The sequence below is a fragment of the Apis laboriosa genome, unplaced genomic scaffold (genome assembly GCF_014066325.1).
Source record: "Apis laboriosa isolate Shangri-la unplaced genomic scaffold, ASM1406632v1 scaffold35_cov144, whole genome shotgun sequence".
In the NCBI taxonomy this organism is placed as follows: Eukaryota; Metazoa; Arthropoda; class Insecta; order Hymenoptera; family Apidae; genus Apis; species Apis laboriosa.
The window spans coordinates 1,696,080-1,715,681 of NW_025222966.1; the positions used below are offsets into that span (position 1 = coordinate 1,696,080).

At 24.0% G+C, this 19,602-nt stretch overlaps 1 protein-coding gene across 8 annotated transcripts in view; it reads right to left on the reverse strand.

The window, feature by feature from the left end:
* The window catches only part of LOC122715407 (Down syndrome cell adhesion molecule-like protein Dscam2), a 196,705-nt gene extending 187,547 nt beyond the window's left edge, over positions 1 to 9,158 (reverse strand). For all 8 annotated transcript variants that reach the window (XM_043937567.1, XM_043937572.1, XM_043937571.1 and 5 more), the window contains exon 1: positions 8,741 to 9,158. In XM_043937567.1, coding sequence (XP_043793502.1) covers positions 8,741 to 8,768 — 28 coding nt within the window. In that variant the 5' untranslated portion in view covers positions 8,769 to 9,158. The remainder of the gene's footprint in view (positions 1 to 8,740) is intronic.
* Between the last annotated feature and the right edge of the window lie 10,444 nt (positions 9,159 to 19,602).

Below are 19,602 nucleotides of genomic sequence, written 5' to 3' on the forward strand. Positions count from 1 at the left end.
AATAAAACGTTTTAGATTAACTATTTTCAGATTAATAAATTTATTTTAAAAAATTGTAATTTTAATTCTTATTGAAAACTATTTTTTAAAAGCTTAATATGTCTTAATGCTATAGAACTATGCATGTAGCATAACTCCCTTTTACAGATCTCTCAGATCTTTCGATTAAACTTTACGTTTAGCCATTATCTAAACAATAATCAAGATATTCCAATTATGTGAATGTCTTTATAATATAATAATTGAAAATATATTTTATATTTCTGTTGCAAAATAAGTAAAAAATTAAGTTGTCAAAAATGATAAGTAATTATTATGCTTTTAAAACTTTTTCTAATGCATTATTATTTATATAAAAACAAATATTTCTGCAATTACTTCATATGAATTATTTGGTAATAACTAAAAACAAAAAAACAAAATCATTCCTTTTTTTTCTAAATTTTCCCCTCGTAGATTCACATAAACGTAGTTTTACTCTATATTATTACATTATACTCTAGACTATTATTATTATATATCTATTATTCACTATATTATTATATTTCATTTTTTTTCATTTTATCAAACACGCAGATAAATGATCAAATATTTTTGATCAGTAATATACGTATTAAAATTTTAATTATAAAGCAATTTGCAAAATTTTTATTAATCTTTTTAATACTTTAATATTTTATTTTATCTTTGAGAAAAAATATAAATATAAAAATATAAAAATATATTAAAATTAAAATTGATCTACTTATTATATTATAGTCAGATGCATTATATTTTCGTTTCATTAATACGCAAATTACAAATGAAATATTTTTGAATAATAATTCATATAATACAATATTAATAGAGAAGATCTTTGCAAAAGGGAACGTCAACGAGCTACGTTACCTAACCCGACAAGAATCATAGTATATACACAGAATCATCTCTCCGTGTCCCAATGAAGGCACGAATACCTTATCTGCTTATCCCTAATTTCGCACAATACACTCCTGATGAACAAAGGTTGATTAAAGGTTTGCTTAGGCATTAAAATATTCCATTAACGCTCTCGTCTGTGTGGAATCGAGTACACAGGATAGATGAAGTCAGATGAAGAAAGAGGAGAAGACGAGTGAACGAGCTGGAGGAACGGAGAGAAGAGAGCGTAGTTAGCAGTAGGCGAAGGAAGGACGAGACGATGGAGGAACCTTATTAAGGGTGTCTGTTCCGCCCCCTCGAGCGTTTAAATTTCAAACTGTCGCTCTACGAAACACAGCGACGTCGTTAAGGCTCGGCCGTTGAGATTAAAGGCTTTCGAGATTCGAGAGATTTAAAGTCTGGAATTGTCCGCAATTAGTGCGAAACGGAATAGGAGAGGATAGCGACCGGGTAGGGTTGGGAGAGGGTGGGCTGACCGGGTGGCAAGCTCCTTTAGGAAAGTACAGAGAGAAAGCTTCCTGCAAGAAGCGAAAGAACCAGTAAAACGTTAACGAGAGTGGTCTTAAGATGCGTCGCGATCAGTATCGACATTGTTTGAGCGATGTCGTTTCATTCTAGTCCAGACAAACGTATTGTTCTTCTCAACGTAAATAAGACGAGGTAGCCTCTTTGTGGACGTCGATGCGAAAACGAATCGTCCGTGGTAGCCATGGCTATCGTTTCCCTTCGATTCTCGCTTTTCTTTTTTTAACTTTCTTATATTTTCACTTTTTCTTCCTTTCATTGTTTGTCCGTTTCTCGATACAATAACAGCAAAACGGCATCAGATTAATATCGATATATTCATAATCTCAAAATCACTTAATTATTGTAATTAATTAATTATTGTAATTATAATAAACATTGTACAATAAATATTATAATACTAGGAAAATGTTAGGAGAAAAATATATTTTGTAACGCAATAAAATGCAATAAAGTAAGTGATCACAGATACCTTGATAGGCAAAAAATTTCTATTAAAGTGATATAGAGAAATGATTATGCTGTGCTATCATTAAGTAATTATTAATTAAAATATTACTATATGAGAATATACAATATTGATTTAATCATGAATTTAAATTTAATTGTTAATATGAGTGATTTGTTTCTTTTGCAAATACTATGATTTTAAATCTGTATAGAAAATATGATCAAATATGTGAAATTGTAAGATATAGATACATATAACTGAAATAAATAAACAATAGATGATGAAATTCCATTGTCTAAAATTATAGATTTTTTTGATGTGAAAAAAATTCGATATTTCGCTGATTGATTGTTACGTGTATTTTTCTATTAATTTCTTTCTAAAATTTTAACAAACATGAAACGTAATACAAAAGGAACAAATATATTCACTTTTACATGCATTATATCATTTAATATCTTCATTTTTCAGTGGAGCGATTCATATAACAATATCAGAAAAACAAAAAATTTACTGAATTTATTGACTGCGAATTTTTATGCATTTATAAATAGTTTAAAAGTACAAAAATGTAAAATAACATGTAAAAATATATAAAATATCCAAAGTAAAGTATTCATCAGAATATTTAATGAACGAATTAAATTTCTTTTAAGTTTTATTTTTTTATTTCATATTCATCAAAATATTAATTTATATGATGATTGTTTGTTTTGATACATAAAAAAAATATTTATTTCTTTTTATAATAAAAATAATGTTCTAATTTTTATTCAAAGTAGGTTGAATATCATATTGTATCATTTCATTATTGTGACAAAAAAAATCGAAAATTGACTAATAGTTTTAAAGTTGCTATTTTTAAAGTTTATATATGTTATAGTTTAATAGATAATAATGCATATATTGAGATTCAACACGATATAACACGAGCATAAGTATAAATTATCCATCTTTAAATTTGCAACGACTTTTATGGATATAGGAAAATACAATGATTAAGTGAAAATTATGAAACTTCTTTCTTTTCACGTACACAGCTTGCATTGCTGCTAACAAATTTTACTATCCTTCTTCATTTTTAACTATTTCACGGAATATGAATCGCAATTAATTCTTGGTATTGATATATACATACATGTTTGCCAGTTTCCTTCCGACTTCTGAATTTTAAAACGAAACTTTTATAATATAGACCAGCATGCGTTCTTCGAAATAAAATTACAGTTTACTTTTTTACAGGAAAAGCAACGAAGATGGATTCTCTCTAATGAGACTTTTGAGACTTTTTCACAGGGAAATTTTCCAGAGAAATACATTCTTCGAATGCAGTAACCAGTTGATCAAAAATTTTTATACATAAACTCTAAAAAGAAAGATCAAGAAAATACATAATGAGACTTGTAATATTATAATTAATCTTTTAACTATGTGCTTTTATAGAGATTTTTCTCTGAGTAATATTTTTTAAAAATTAGTTAAATAATAATATAATTATTTAATAGTAGTTTAAATAAACTTATTATAATAGCTATAATAAATAGATTAAATCATAGTGAAATTATTATTATTTTAAATTAATTGATTATGGAATTGATATGTCATTTCTAATATAAAATAGAAAAAAGAAAAAACGAGAAACTAGAGATTGTAAAGAATTCATTAAACAAATTATACTTATACACATATTTACATTAGTAGTATTTAAATAATTTTACTTAAATAGATATAATGAAAAATCTTTATCTAGATCTATTATTTATGAGAAGAGTTAACTAAAAATTAGGAAAAAGTCCAAGTTTTCAGAATAAGTTCTTAGCATTTAAACTTTATATCATTATATAAAATTTGTGATATCAGATAAGAAACTTTTCGCAAATAAATCTACTGATAATGAGTTTAATATAAATTTTTCAATTTATTAATGGAAAAATTATCTCTTTGAATCTTTGTACAGATGAAATTAGAATAATTATATATTATATAATTATGCAGAAGAGATAGTTTTGGTATAAATTTTCAAAGACATCATCTTAAATAACTTTTTCTTACAATTTAATCAGTTGTTTCTTTTTTTCGAGATATTATTATAAATAATGATTGCTATTATAATATTGAATTTATATATATATATAATTATTAATATATATATTCTTATTAATTGTTTGTACATTACTATATACATTATTGTATTAATAAATCAGGGCGATATTCTAAATATATAACGGGTGAACTAATTTCATTATATTTAATATCTGTATAAAGTTTAAGCATTCCATGGATCTCTTCAAGCTTACTATGGATAGATAAATGTGATGATTTTATTACTCGTTATACTCTTACTTTCTCGTCAATGAGTTTATTTGTTATATATTTTTAGTGTTATGATGTGTTTATTAACTGTTATGATGTGTTTATTTAAATAGTTGATAAGTGGCAGTCATTTACTGACATATATTTTATGCATACATAATACAAGACATGTATGTATAGGTGAAATTTTATTTTATAGTAGCAATCCTTTTTCGCAAATATCTCAAAAACTAATTGAAAACTAAAGACTAAAGATTGATCTTTTTATACATAGGAAAAAGATGTTCAGAATTTCATTTATATCAAAATTAGAAAAGAGAGTTTTCTACAATTCCCTAAAACTATGATATTAATCTAACTATGATATATTAATAAATTATGAATTTTAATCGTGGAATTTAATCTGGAAACGAAGATACTTATGGAAAGATTCACAAAAAAATTTTTTCTATTACTTTTGTAATTTTATTATTCATTTTGTTTGTTATTTCTATATTACAATAATTGGTCTCTATTTAAATATAACATTCGTCCATAAATTGTTCTCAGGATACTAATTCAGAAAAATTAACTAATTCACAAATATATTTGTACGAATTGTAAAATAATGTTTACCAACAGAAAATGATAACAAAATAAAAATTTTATTATTATTTGATAATGAAATGTATCATTCATCACATAGATACATTAGATAAAATATTACGAATTATGGATAGAAGAGGTTAGCTGTTGTTCTCTATTTTTGAAGTCGTTGATGATAACAGATTACATTTTGTATTTATTTTTTGATATTAAATATAAATGTATAATTTTTTTTCTATATATATGTATATATCATTAAATTTTTAAAATGTTATATTAATTATATTAATAAGTTTATTAAATATATTAAATATTATAATTTATTAAATATATTAATAAGTTTTTACAAATGTTTTAAAACGATATACTATTTTTGATAATGTGTGATTCATAATGATAAAATAATATTTTTGCTTTCATATTATTCCATTGATATAAGCAATGGATTGAGAATTGAATCTTTTAAACTTATTTATTAAGTATAATAGTCAATACGAAAATTTATATTATATAAGTGAAATAAACACTTATTAAATATATATAAAACGTATTTTGATATCAAAAATTTTATTAGTAGATCAATTATTATTTAATACTGAAATATATGAAAAGTTTGAAAATATCGATGATATTGATTGAGATCAATTAACAAAATTTTTAGATATAGTTTTATATAATATATCAATCTGTAAAATTCAAATAAAAATAGTATAATTAAATAAATAAATAGCAATAGCACAAATTGCTAATATATATATAAATATATATAATATATATAAATATATATAAATGTAATATATATAATATGTATATATTTTTATAAAAATGTATATATATTTTGTAATAAAATAAGTAGAAAATAGAGACAGTAAAAGAGAGAAAAAAGAAGATAAATGATCTTAATAGATAGATTTTACATAGAATTTTTCATTACTTTGATAACGAGTTTAAAATAATTTGAAAAAAAAATAGAAAATACAAGCAGTAATACAATATTAGAAAGAAAAGAAAGCAGTAATACAATAAAGAAAAAGATTCAAATCCTAGTTAAGAAAGATTGAGAGACTAAAATGAATATTAAAGAAAATTATTAAATTTTAACAACTTCTTTCAATATTAATATCTATCTATAATGTCTTATCGTATATAAAAATATAGAATCGATAATTCAAACATTAATAATCAAAACATTATATGTCATATTTTGATAATTAAGATTCTAATGTAATATCAAACGTTTCTTTTTATTATAATATTGACCTATTTCTATAATATTAAAGTATCAAATAATATTAAAGTATCAAATAAATCATTTATACAATAAGATGTTTAGATAGCAAAACAATTCATCAGTAAGTAGAACATTTAGTTAGTGAATATTCGGATAATGAGAGATTCAACATTATATACTTCGTTAACCGGATAGTGATTATACCTAGATTTTCAATTCGAATTTAAATAAGACCTCGTTCGAATCCACTATCGTACGATTATTGTTCCTTTAACAGGATCGCTATATTCTTGAATATTGGCTCTCTTTTGAACAAATGTAATCATCGTAAGAAAATTTAACTCTTAAATTGAAGAAAGAGTGAAAATCGTTTATTTTTATAGTTAATCGTATTGGAAGATCAATTTATTTGATTAGAATAAAGTTTTAGAACTGAAATAATGAAAATTATTCAATAAAAATAATATTTAGAGTAACAAGATAAAAATAAAATAAAAATTTGATATAAATAATTGATAGCTACTCTAAGAATTTTAAGAAGTACATCATTATTCATTATAACATCATTATTCAATATAATATATAATTTGACGGGTCATTATTAAATTACAAAAATTTTGACAGAAAAGTTTTTTGTTGTGACATTTCTATATCTTTTTATTCTATAAAAATTCTAATTACAAAAAATTTCAATTGAAACAGATTTACGAAAAAAATAGAAAATTAATGAATTATTTTAAAAAATGTCTATTTAAATGTTCTGGAAATTTTTTCCATTATTTTCTTCATTATGTTTTGATATTATAAAAAATCATAAAAAGTATTTGAGATATTTGATGCCATATTGTTTTAACTCAAAACATGAAAAAATAATGAATCAATTATTTCTAAAAATTTAAATATTTTAGAAATTTTCTCCATTTTTTTAAAATATAAAAAATTATAAAAAACATTTGATATATTTAATGCTACATTGTTTTAATCCTTTTCTATGCGATTTAGTTTGACACTTCGTACGTCATAAATAAAGAATTAAGTGTTCGCGAATGAGATAATTTGATTTGTATTTGGTCCTTAAACGGTATGACGAATCGAAACAATATAAAATCGTCTTTGAGATAAGTTAATCATATTATTTATAGATATATATAGATATTAGAGTTATATGAAGTTATATTATATAATTTCATCTAGTATATTTGTTAGAACTGTGATTGGAGTAAAGCATTTTCCTTTTTTATTTATATAAATGCATATTTATTAACTCTTTGCATCGAACGAATATTATCGACTTTATTATAAACTTTGGACGTAAATATACATTTATCGAAAAAGTTCTCACTTTTTTAATTTTGATGTATTAGAAATATAAACACACTATTTTTCATGTTTTTATATATAGTAAAAAGTCAAAGAAATAATCTTAATATATAATATCTAATCAACAATGCAAATATTATAAATTGCTTTTTAAGCAAATTTAGTCATTAGCAAGAATATATTGAGTAAAAGAGTTCATATTCAAAATACACATATACTACTAAAAAATCAAAAGTTCTAAAATGTTAAATCTTCTATCATCTACAAACGTTTTGTTCCTATTCCAAATACAAAAATTTCCATTCTTTATCACAATCTTTTATTATTTTCAATATTTCACTGAATCACTATTGATTTATTAATTAAATCAATCAATCTTTTCCAATTATAATTTTCAATTTAATGTTTCATAATTATTGAAATGATAGAGCTATTTTTAATAATAAATATTTCGTTTCAAATATCTTTTAAGGTATAAATATTATTTTGCATTTAAATTTGTATTATTTTTATCATATATCACTTTAATTCTTCATATGTACCTAGAGGTTGATAATTCCAGTGTTAAAAAAAACAAACAAACACATGAGTGCACAATTCTAATCTTCAAAATGATTTATCGGATTGTTGTCAAAAACGTACAGATCATTTTACATAAAGGAAGCATGTCCTAACTATGAACAAGCGTGCACAACGTTTTCACGCATGATTCACTCACTATCGTTCAAAGAGCATTCATGCACAAAAGTTAGTGAAAGCAGTCTTTTGATCCCACAATTCGATAGGAGTAGAAATTCATCGTTTCTATTTCACAAATTAGATTTACAAGAGTGTCACGTGTTCTCCGTTATCTCGTTTCCAATACACATCACCGGACGAAACTTTTAGGAACACCGAGGCTTTGCTCGTGTTCGACGAACGCGCAATTGTTTGCTCGATATGGTACCTGCTCGAATCACCGAAATAGCCACTGTTGGAACCAGGAACTCGGTGGAAACCCGTCGATGCATCCGCGGTCTTCTTTTTTCGCGGTAATTTTACGCGCCGATGACTCCCGTCAGAGATATCCGTGATATCGGTTCGTCGTTTCATCCACGTTAAAAAGAAGGGGGGAAAAATTGGAAAAAATGGAAACGACGTTGCTAGAAGTTCCCAGAAAGATTTTATCGATCATCGTGTGGCGCAACGAAACGATGTATATCCAAACTGAAAACATAACATCCACGAACGAACATTTTTTAATCGAGCACCTTTCGATCGCGCCATTTTTCATGGAAAGTCGTCGAAACATCACTACCCCTTCATTCCAACTCACAAAGATGAACTTTGAAAACTTGTCTGGAAGTCAACAGACAGCACACGCGGAAGCATAGTCGCGGTCGTAGAGAACTTACCCACGAAGATTAGGCAGCTGGCCAGCATCGTTCGATTCCGAATGTCCTTGGATCTGGATCAATCTTGCACCCGGAATCGCAAAACTGTCGACACTTAGTCGCCGGTCCCGAAAATGTAACACCGTGCCGATCTTCGTGGTCGCATTCGTTCCTCGATCGATTAGCCCGGTCACAGATCGCGTTCTTCTTCTCTCGTTCTTATCGTACCTGCGACACGTACGCGCGGGTCGCACGCAATGGTGACGAGGAAGCGAGGATCGACGATGTCGAGTCGCGGAAAGATAGGGGTTCCTCTGTCACACGGCGATCAGTCGTGGTCGATGTCGATGGTGATGCAGCCGACCGCGAAAGTGCACGCGGTGGCAGTGCAGGGTCATGCATGCGCGGCCGAGATCAGTCCGCGTTGTAAATCGGCGTTGAGAGGAGAGGAGAGGAGGGGACAGATAGATGTAGATAGAGCGAAAGAGGTCCGGCAGAAAACGCGGTGCGTCCACCCTCGCGAAAGTCTTTGGCCTCCGGCACCGCCGGCCACGACTGATCGCGCCGGGGAACCCCCGCGAGTCCTGCCGCGCATGCGCTTCATCCCCTCCATCACACGCACTCTCGATCCTTGTTCGATGCGCGCCGTATATCAGGCGTCTCGCTTTAGCTGGATGGCCGTGTCGTAGGGGTTGGAAAGGGTAGCTGTAGGTGCCACAAAGAATGAAAGGGAGGACGTACGGTGCGCGGCGTACGTTGCACGCATCCAGCATTCGTAGATGCTCGCGATGCGTTACACTTTTGTCCGTTTTTCTCTCCCCTCTTCCTATTTTATTTCTCCGACGTTTCTCTTCTCTTTTTTTATTTTTCTCCTTTTTTTCGTTCTTTCATATTGTTTCGCAACGAAAGAAAGATTCTTTCGTTGGGTTATACACGTTGCGTCTCGTTTATGTTACGAGACATTCGACTCAAGAAACAGGAACAGGTAGGTGGATGATCATTGGTTTCTGGTTCGAGGAGAATTTTTTTTTTTTTCTTTTTTCGCTCATTGTTTCGAGGAAAAGTTAGAATGTGACTCATTGATCAGCGAGCTTGTACATTCACCATTGCAAATCGTGGAGAACAATTCTAGCGTAATTTTTATTCCTCTTTATCGCGAGTGTTTTTCTCGTGACTTTTGTGACCCGATCGAAAGTGTATGGGAATATGCTAGATGTAAGTGTAGGTGTTTAAACGAAATGAAAGACCGCCAGTATTATGATTGTTGCACGAGCTTTCGAAAACTCGACCGCCGCGGTATTTTGTATAAACTGTCGCGCTCGTTTTCGAAGCAATACGATATTAATTTAAACGACAGAGAATAAAAGTTTATAATATAATTGATATCGTTTCGCTTTTGTTATTATTAATTAAAAAAAAACAAAATTTTTCGTTTTTTTTTATTTAAATTGCATTCGAAGTATATAATGCATATTATTAATTTATCTTTAAGATTATCAGTTTGATTATATTGAGAATTATATTTTTTTTTCACTTGTTTATTGTTCCGTAATTCTATTTTGTGTATTCATGTGTAACGAACAACTCATTGGAATAGCATTTTCAACTGAAAATTACACGTATTTGCGTAATTTAACTTTATAGCAAAGTAAGCATTAAAAATCAACGCATTTATTCATATTAATGTTCAATGAGAATGTAGTATTAAATTTTTTGCTTAATATTTTTATGATTTTTTTTTAATTTAATAAATAAAAAAATAAAATTATATGATAAAATTTTATTCTGAATTTTGGTATTGGAAATTAGAAAAAAATTTAAAAATTGTTTGAATAAAAACAAACTTTTCTTTGTTATTATTTTTATAAATTTATTTGTATATTTTTAAAACAGAATAAAATCCATTAAATTCTTTTTTGTGATATTTTTCTTTTAGCATGATTTTAAAGATACTCATAGGAATGAGAAAATAATAGCTTTTTTTAACCTAGAACGAAATTATGACAAAAAAAAAAATTAATCAAATAATTCTTTTCAAATATAAAACTTCCAAATAAATTGGAATTTTTGAAACATCGCAAATTCTTTTGTTGATATCAGCTACTGTCATGTATGAAAAAAATACGTTGCATGTTATGTTCAATTTAACTATTTTCGCCACATTGGTAGTTTTTTATTTTTCGGTTATATAAACAAATTAAATTTACTCCAAATTTCGATTATAGACCAGTATCAAATACGCATGATGTATTGTGTTGTACTTCAGTTTTATTATTTTTACCACAACAATGCTATTTTCCAATTATACAAATATAAGATAGTGCTAAACCCAAAAAAGAGTAAATCCATATGAAAAAATAGAACAAAATAATGATTTTTCACATGAAATTTAATTTCCGGATAAATCGATATTGAAAACAACAAATAATATTATATGTGAATAATATTATACGTGCAATATATGATATAAAAAAATTGAATTTATTCTAAATATCTTATTCATCTTTTTCTTTTTTTTTTCTATCACTGTTATGCGTGATATGTTACATAATATATTAAATTTGATCATTCATTTTTTTTTTTTGCTAATTTTTTGCAATTTGTTGTTGTTATATGTCTATTAGTGAACTTGTACTATATATATGTAAAATTATTAAAATCCAAGCTTGGACTGCAATGAATTTTCTACGCGTCGCATTGCGTCGTGTAACAACGAACATGCAAATTATTTCGTGTTGTGTCTCTTCTACTATTTTTCTTTGTTTTATCGTATTATTTTTCTATATCATTATGTAACTTCATTTAGCATACTACTCAGAGAGAATTAATTTGAAAATTCCGAGTTTTTTGAAATTTTACAGATTTAGAGAATCTTGATATATCTACATAAACATTAGACAATTTTGTTTTTTATTATCTTTTCGTAATAAACTTGTATATATTTTTTTATTTTTCTTGAAAATTTTATTTATTTTAATAATAATATTTGTAATCTTATAAATTATAAACATTTTTATTTTTTACTTGACATTATATTTTATTTGATACTATTTGATACTTTGAAATGAAAAATAATGAATGATAAAATAATGAGATAACAAATTCTTATTTCTTTTGTATATTCATTTTAATATCAATATTTTTTTATTCATGAAGAATTATTTTTTTTCTTCAGTGTAGAAGTAAATAATTCTATTTTCGTTATTTATTAAGATGTTTTCACCATAAAAGATTTTATTTTTATAGAAATGCATATCTTTCTTTTTCTATATATTTTCTATATATCTTCATTTTTCTATATATTTTGAAATAAGAAAGTATCAATTATATTTTTTTTATCTTCTGCTAGTTTGGAGTAAAAAAATTTTTTATAAGACAATATACATTTTATAGATTTTTTTATATATTTTCAAGATTATAATGAATATAAAGAATTACAGAAAAATTTTTATACATATATAATATAATATATAATATATTATATATATTATATTATAGTATAATATAATATAACTCATAAATTCTTTTTAATTTTATTAAAAATTTATATTTAAAATACATTCTTTACCATTGCTCGTAAAAATTTTTATCTTCATGCCAAATCAAAAAATATAAAATTTTATTATAAATATAGACATGTATCCAGATAATTTTAACTGATCCCAATTGTCTACCGTTGCATTTTGATTCATGTTTTAAGTATTTGTGATTATCATTTGTACATTTCTATCGAACGATAAACATTTGTATGAAAAAGAATATTTATTTTATAATTATTGAAATAATTATTAATAAAATTGCATACTTTATAGTTTTTTAAAATTTATTATTTAATAATCATATTAATAATCAATATTATTAATATTATTAATAATAATCAATAAAGAAATTATTCCGAATAATTCTTATAAAATGTCAATAAATAATCTTTTTCTGTTTCTCAAAATTGTATTACACAAATTATTTAAGATTACTATTTCATATTATTATTTAAGATAGAAATTTTATAATTGAAGTATATATGAATATTTTACGTAATTGTTTTAGTAATGCAAAAACATTTTCATGTTTTTTATTTAGCTTTACGATTTGAAAAAAGTATCTTTTGAATAAAGTTTCAAAAAATTTAACTAATATAAAAAAAATATACACATGTACATCTAAATAAATTGTTTAATTAAGCAAACAATTCCATGAAAAAACAATTAAATAAAATTTGGTATAAAAAAATTCGTATAAAAAAAATTTCTACAATTTCTAGTAGATATTTATTTTTCCAAAATAATTATTTTCTCAAATTTTTTTTCAAACTAAGTTTGAAAACAAAAAGATATTTACTAACAATTATTAAATATAATATTCGTTTAAAATTTAATTAGAGAACTATATAACTATATAACACAATATCATATTGATCTTCAAGTTTTTCATTCATGAAATATTAATTATGAAATGTGATATCAAATAAAGAAATTAGGAAGAATTAAAAATGATAGTAATCAAAATAATATTTTGATTATCTATTTAAAAGGAATAATATTTTTTCGTTTGAGGTCTTGTTCTCGAAAAAATTGAATTTGAAAGTTTTATCGAATTTATGGATACATTATCTATTATTTATGGATACATGTGAATTTAAATGTGTATATAATAAGTAAAAATGTCTAATGTATGAATAATATATTTATTAATATCATTAATATTGTCAACATTAATAATATCATAAATTATATTATTATTATATTGAGTGATATTTAAAATAATATAATAAATTATTTAATGTATGTTCTTGTATATATTTAACAGATCAATGAATATATAAGTATGAGCGAAAAAAAAAATTTTATAGAAAATGAATTAATTGGAATCAAATATATGCATATTTGATATTATTTTCAAACTTAATTTTTTCAAAAATGAATTTTTTTGAAAAAAAAAATCAAATGTTATTTCTTTTCTTTGATTTATTTTTACATATAGAATCAATTCAGTGGTACCTATTTTACATATATATATATGCAGAAAATATTAATATATATGTATATGTACATTTCGTGAGAGAATCGATTCTACAGAAAAACAAAAGTTAAAATATGGCTTTATTTATTAAATTAAAATCAATTAAAATTTGCGTTAAATGAAAAGAAACACAGATAAAATAAGATTCTTGCCAGATCGTTGAATCTCTATCTCGCTTTATCTTAATGCAAATTAAATTGTTTATAAATTGATAAAAGCTGAATAGATATTTTTATATATTAACTTTTGTGTTTGTTGTCATCTAGAATTAATTCTTCAATGATATTTTATGAATAACATCCTATATATAATATAGCATATCATAATCTATATTTAATATTTTGAATTAAGATAAAATTAAATAAAAAAACAAATAGAAATATTCAAAAAATTTCGAACTTTGTATTTTTATTTGATTGCATGAAGAATCTTCTATATAACATACCGCACTTTATAATACCTAATTTCTTTTCAAAGAACGATCGAGTACATGTAAATCACTAATGATACCGTTTATAATAAATCATTGATAAATCATCATCATGTTTACACTATTAAATATTCCATGAACAATTTAAACGTGCCGCCAAATAATTCATGATTTTACGTACGATAAAGATTAAAGCTTCAGTAACCTTGCTGTGATATAATCTCTTCCAAACCGCATGCCTGATTCTCGTGTTTCTCTCGATCCATAGTTCTCTTCGTTCATAGTCATTGTCATTATCGTTGAAATATGTATTTCATTATTGACAGAAATAAACGAAGAATGGAACAATTCTATACATCGAGCTTTTAGAAAGTTTGTAATGCGATATATATGGAAATGTATCGCAAATGAAGTCATGTTTTATAAATTGTTTGATTTTGAATTTTTTTCATTTTAAGTTTTGACTTTTTCGAATGATAAAAAGAGATACTTTTTTGAATTTAATATAGTTGAGTTTTAAAGTTTAATAATACAAGTTTTCAAAATATTCAATTTTTCTTTTTTTTCCATATCTTCTTTATATTATTATTAATACAATCTATATTTATATTTCCGTTTTTTGTTTTATTACATGTATGTGGTTCTATTCGGAATATGAAAATAAAATAATAGAGATTATTTTATTATATTATATTTATATTATAGTAAAATTCTTTTATGAAATATTATATATACAATGTATGAAGTAAAAGATATATGATATTGTTTAGATTTGGTAGTATTTCTTTTTTTAAATTCAATAGCTTAAAAAATATGTATTAATTTAATAAAATTAATTTAATTTAGAATTAGTAGCTATAAATTATGAAACTTCTTTCAGTTTTCAACAATTCTTATTTATCTAACTCATAGATACTTTTTAGAGAAATTTGTAAATTTTGAAAAGTTATATATAATATAACATAATAACATAATTCTTAAATTTTTCTATTATTTATTCTTTACTAATAATTTCTCAATTTTTTTGTTATCTTTTATGAATTATTATAATTTTTTAATTATAATTTTTTAATATAAATTATATATATTTATTATTTAATATATTTAATTACTTAATATAATTATAATTTCTGGTCAATTAATTCTTTCACATATTTTATGCATATAAACATTATATTTATAACATGTATCTTATATAAAGAGTTATCTATTTCTATATTTTATTTTTTAATATTTATTATATGTTTGAAAACTTATAACAAAATTTAAATCAGTTTTTCACTCTATTATTGTAATCGTCAAAGATAAAGAATTGTTATAAATATTTTTATTTACAAAATATAAAATAATTTTATATGAAAAATTTTATAGTATTTCAGATAGATTTTCAGCATTTATTTCAATTATTTATTCTGATTAATAGTTATATTATCATAAATAATATTAATTAATGGTTAATTAATGGTTTATCACAGCGATAATTAAAAAATATTAAAGATTCATCATATATTTTTATTAATTAAATACTAATCATTATGAGCCAAAAATTGTGATACAAATAAAGTCATGAAAATAGTAAAGTAAGATGAAAATCAAGAATAATAAATTGAAGATTTCATTTTTAAATTTTTATTTGAAAATTTATTAAATACATTATTATTATATATTAATAATATAAATACATTAATATTATATATTAATATATATAAAATAAAATTTAATAAAAATTATTAAATATCATTTAATTTTTCTTATTATAGATACAATTAGACAACAAAAGACTACAAAATAATTTTTAATCTTTTAAATTTTTATTATCTTATCTATTTAATTTTTTTTTGATTGTTCTTATTTATTAAAATTTTTAAATCTTTAAAATTATATATCATCAAAATTATATGTCTTTAAAATTATATATCTTTAAAATTATATATAAAATAAATCTTTAAAATCTTAAAAATTTTTAAATATATTTTATATTTTTATATAATAATAGATTTTTATTATTCTATTATATTTATATACATATATACATTCTATTATATTTCATTATCGGATCTTGTGTATAGAATAATTTATTCTTAAAATTCTTAAAAATGAAATGTTATTTATCTCATATTATTAAAAATATTTTTTTATAGAATTATAAAAAGGGATGAAAGTCGCAGCACATTTAACTATTATAAAAAAGAATTGGATATCTTAAATATTGGAGATTATTATTCTAGATAAATATATATAGTTCTTATCTATCCTTTCCTATATTTATCTTGAAAAAAATAAACTTAATTTATATTCCTACATACATCTCAGTTTCCAAGTTTTATATATGTATTATTGTATTTTATTTCTCTTTGATTTTTATCTTTCTTTACTTAAATGCAAAATCAATAGATAAATTAATTCAAAACGCTTTTCAAAACGCTTTTCTATCATTTAATCGCTTATTTAGCATTTTATGTTTGATAAAATTCACTCTTTTCCATGCTTTTTTGAACATTCAATAGGCTCGTTTTTTATATAATACCATATCATATTTTTCCAACGATTTCTTTGTAACAGTTTTGCTGAATTTATCACATTTTATGAAATCCATATTGCATCTCATCATCTTTTTCGTTACCAATATTTCGAGGTTTCTTATATGAGCTGTTGGAATGTTGCAAAGAAAGATGAGCCGCAAATAGTCAAGACGCATGGGGATGAAAAAATGGCAAGGAAAATATTTTGTAGTCATCGCATCTTTGAGCAACTTTGCAACTTACGTGCACGCAGGCTACATCCAAGCATCGAGCTAGCCTGGAATGTATAATTTATTCTTTAGAATTCCCCCTTGTGTTCGTTCATTTTTCCCTCTTTCTGTCCTCCTACATTTTTTATTCTTATTTAAACAAGTCTCGTCGTCCTCGTTTGTTCTTTTCTCAGCATTGTCGTTTTGTTTTTTAAAAAAAAAGGAAGAGAAAGAAACAGAAATAATAATGGAAAAAATAAGTAGAAAAAAATAACTTCAATTCTTCAATTTTTACGTAGTTATTTGCCAGAGATAATATCAGAGTTTTAACGACTTTATTAAAATATACTAGGCTTCGTTTCTACTCTGTTTCTCGGTACTTCCTGCAACGAATTTGTAAGAAGCTCGATGGCTGCAGTTTCTTCTGGAACAGAGGATGCTGTATATATTATATTCATACAGTTTTTACAAAGTTACCATGGGTTCGTTGTTTATACATACGCAGTCGCGAAATTTGTAACCGAAGGGGAAAGAATCTCGTAGTGACGTAAAATCCAAGGAATAAGAATTTTGATCTCCTAGAATCGAACGCTGTTTGATATTTTAAGCGAGAAAGATGAGTCGTCTTGCCGCTCCGGGTTTCAAATATTTTCAACTTGATGATTTAATTATGTAAAGAAAGTTTTTCTGTTTTCTGATGCATGTTTGAAATTCTGGTAAAAATATACTGGAATAATTATAAAAGAGATGTATCGTTATATTTCGCAACAATAGTATATTTTAGAGGAAATGAAGGAAACTAATTTTATTTAAACAAGCTTAATTAAAAAAAACTTAATTAACAAGGAACAAAATTTTTGACGATGCTGGAAAAAAACTATTTCTATCATATTTCAATTAAATATTAATTAATTTGTCAATGTTCAAATTTAAAAAAACATAAATGTGATATGTATTTTATAAATTGCAATTATTTTAATATAATACATATTGATATTAATATAATGCATTTTGATATATTGCAATATTTAAATCCATAGAAATTAGCGAAAAAAAAAATTAAATAAAATATTATTTATTATATAATATGAATATCAATGTTAAAAAATTTTTCCTAATTTCTTAAAAATGAAAATTCAATGAAAATAATAGTATGAAAGAAAAATATTTTATTTATTTTGGAAAAATATTTCATTAAAATTATTCTATTACAAAATAGTTATTAATTTTTTAAAATATGCAATATCTTTTCCATTATATTTTTATATTCAATATCTTTCCTATATTTATGTAGGTAAATATTAAATTTTATCTAAAAATAAATTTGATATCATTAACAGCTTAATGAGATATTCGAAGAATGTTCTTTTTTGAAACGATCTAGTAAACGGGTTAACGAGATGTTCGGTATAGAGGATTGAAAATTGAGCATTCTTTATAGATATTTTTCACAAAAATAATTAAATATAATAATCTCATATACTTTTAAAATGTAAAAATAAAATATTTTTGAAGATTTTATTTTATCAATTTTATTTATGATTTCTATTGATTAAAAAAAAGAAAAAAATATTTATATAATTCAATTTATATAATCTTTTTTAATCTAGATATAATAGTATAATAATTTATTATATGTTATTTATTATATGTTATTTTATGTATTGTAATATATTATAACAATTATAAAATAAAACACGTCTCTAATCATGATACCCAAACTACTGACAATATAAATGACAAGTTAAATCGCTTTTGACAGTAATTTGACATAAAATATCGAATTTGTACACGAGTTTTGATATTTAATGCGGGTAACATATAGGGAAATCGTAAAATCAGTCAATAGTTAAAGTTATCATGTTTCGTGAATTTCCTTTATTTTCTGAAAAGAGGAATTGATAAGAATATAGACATAGATATAAATATTATAATAATTAAATCGTGATCAAAGAAATTTTTAATATAGAAAATATATTGAAATAAAAATTTATATTCATATTGCATTATCATTATTCTTTCAATTTTTGAAAACAATAATATAATTCCACTTATACTTTTTCTATCACGTAAAATAATACTTTCTTATTTCATAGAAATTAAAAAATTTAAAAACTGGAGAAAATATAGCACAATAAGAAATTTTTAATAATTTAAAAATTGGCAATTTTATATTATAAAGTGAATATCAAATATTTTATATTTGATATTCGTTTCATAAAATATTGAAAAATATATTAATATATATAATATAATATAATGAATACTTTTTAATATATATAATATAATATAATGAATGGCTCACACAAAAAATTACAATAACTTCATTGTATGTATCCTTATTATATAAGCTTTTTCAAATGAAACTACTATTATTAGTCTATTTCATTTATGAAAATCATAGAGTAGAGATTATTATAAGATTCTAATTATAAATAAGTGTACAATCCTAAAACATTACTCTGCGTTTTTATTTAATAATATAATTTACAATTCTTTCATATCATATCCTATATTACAACATCCATTTCTGTATGTATTTTGAAAATGAATAAAATATTATAGAACAAACAAAGAAAGGAACAAAGGAGAGGCAGGCTATTTTCGTGAAGGATAGCATCAATAATAAAGCTGGACACCCAGTGTACAGGTAGAAGGATGTGTTCATTGGCTGTGAGAACGAACGTGCGACGAGGGACAGGA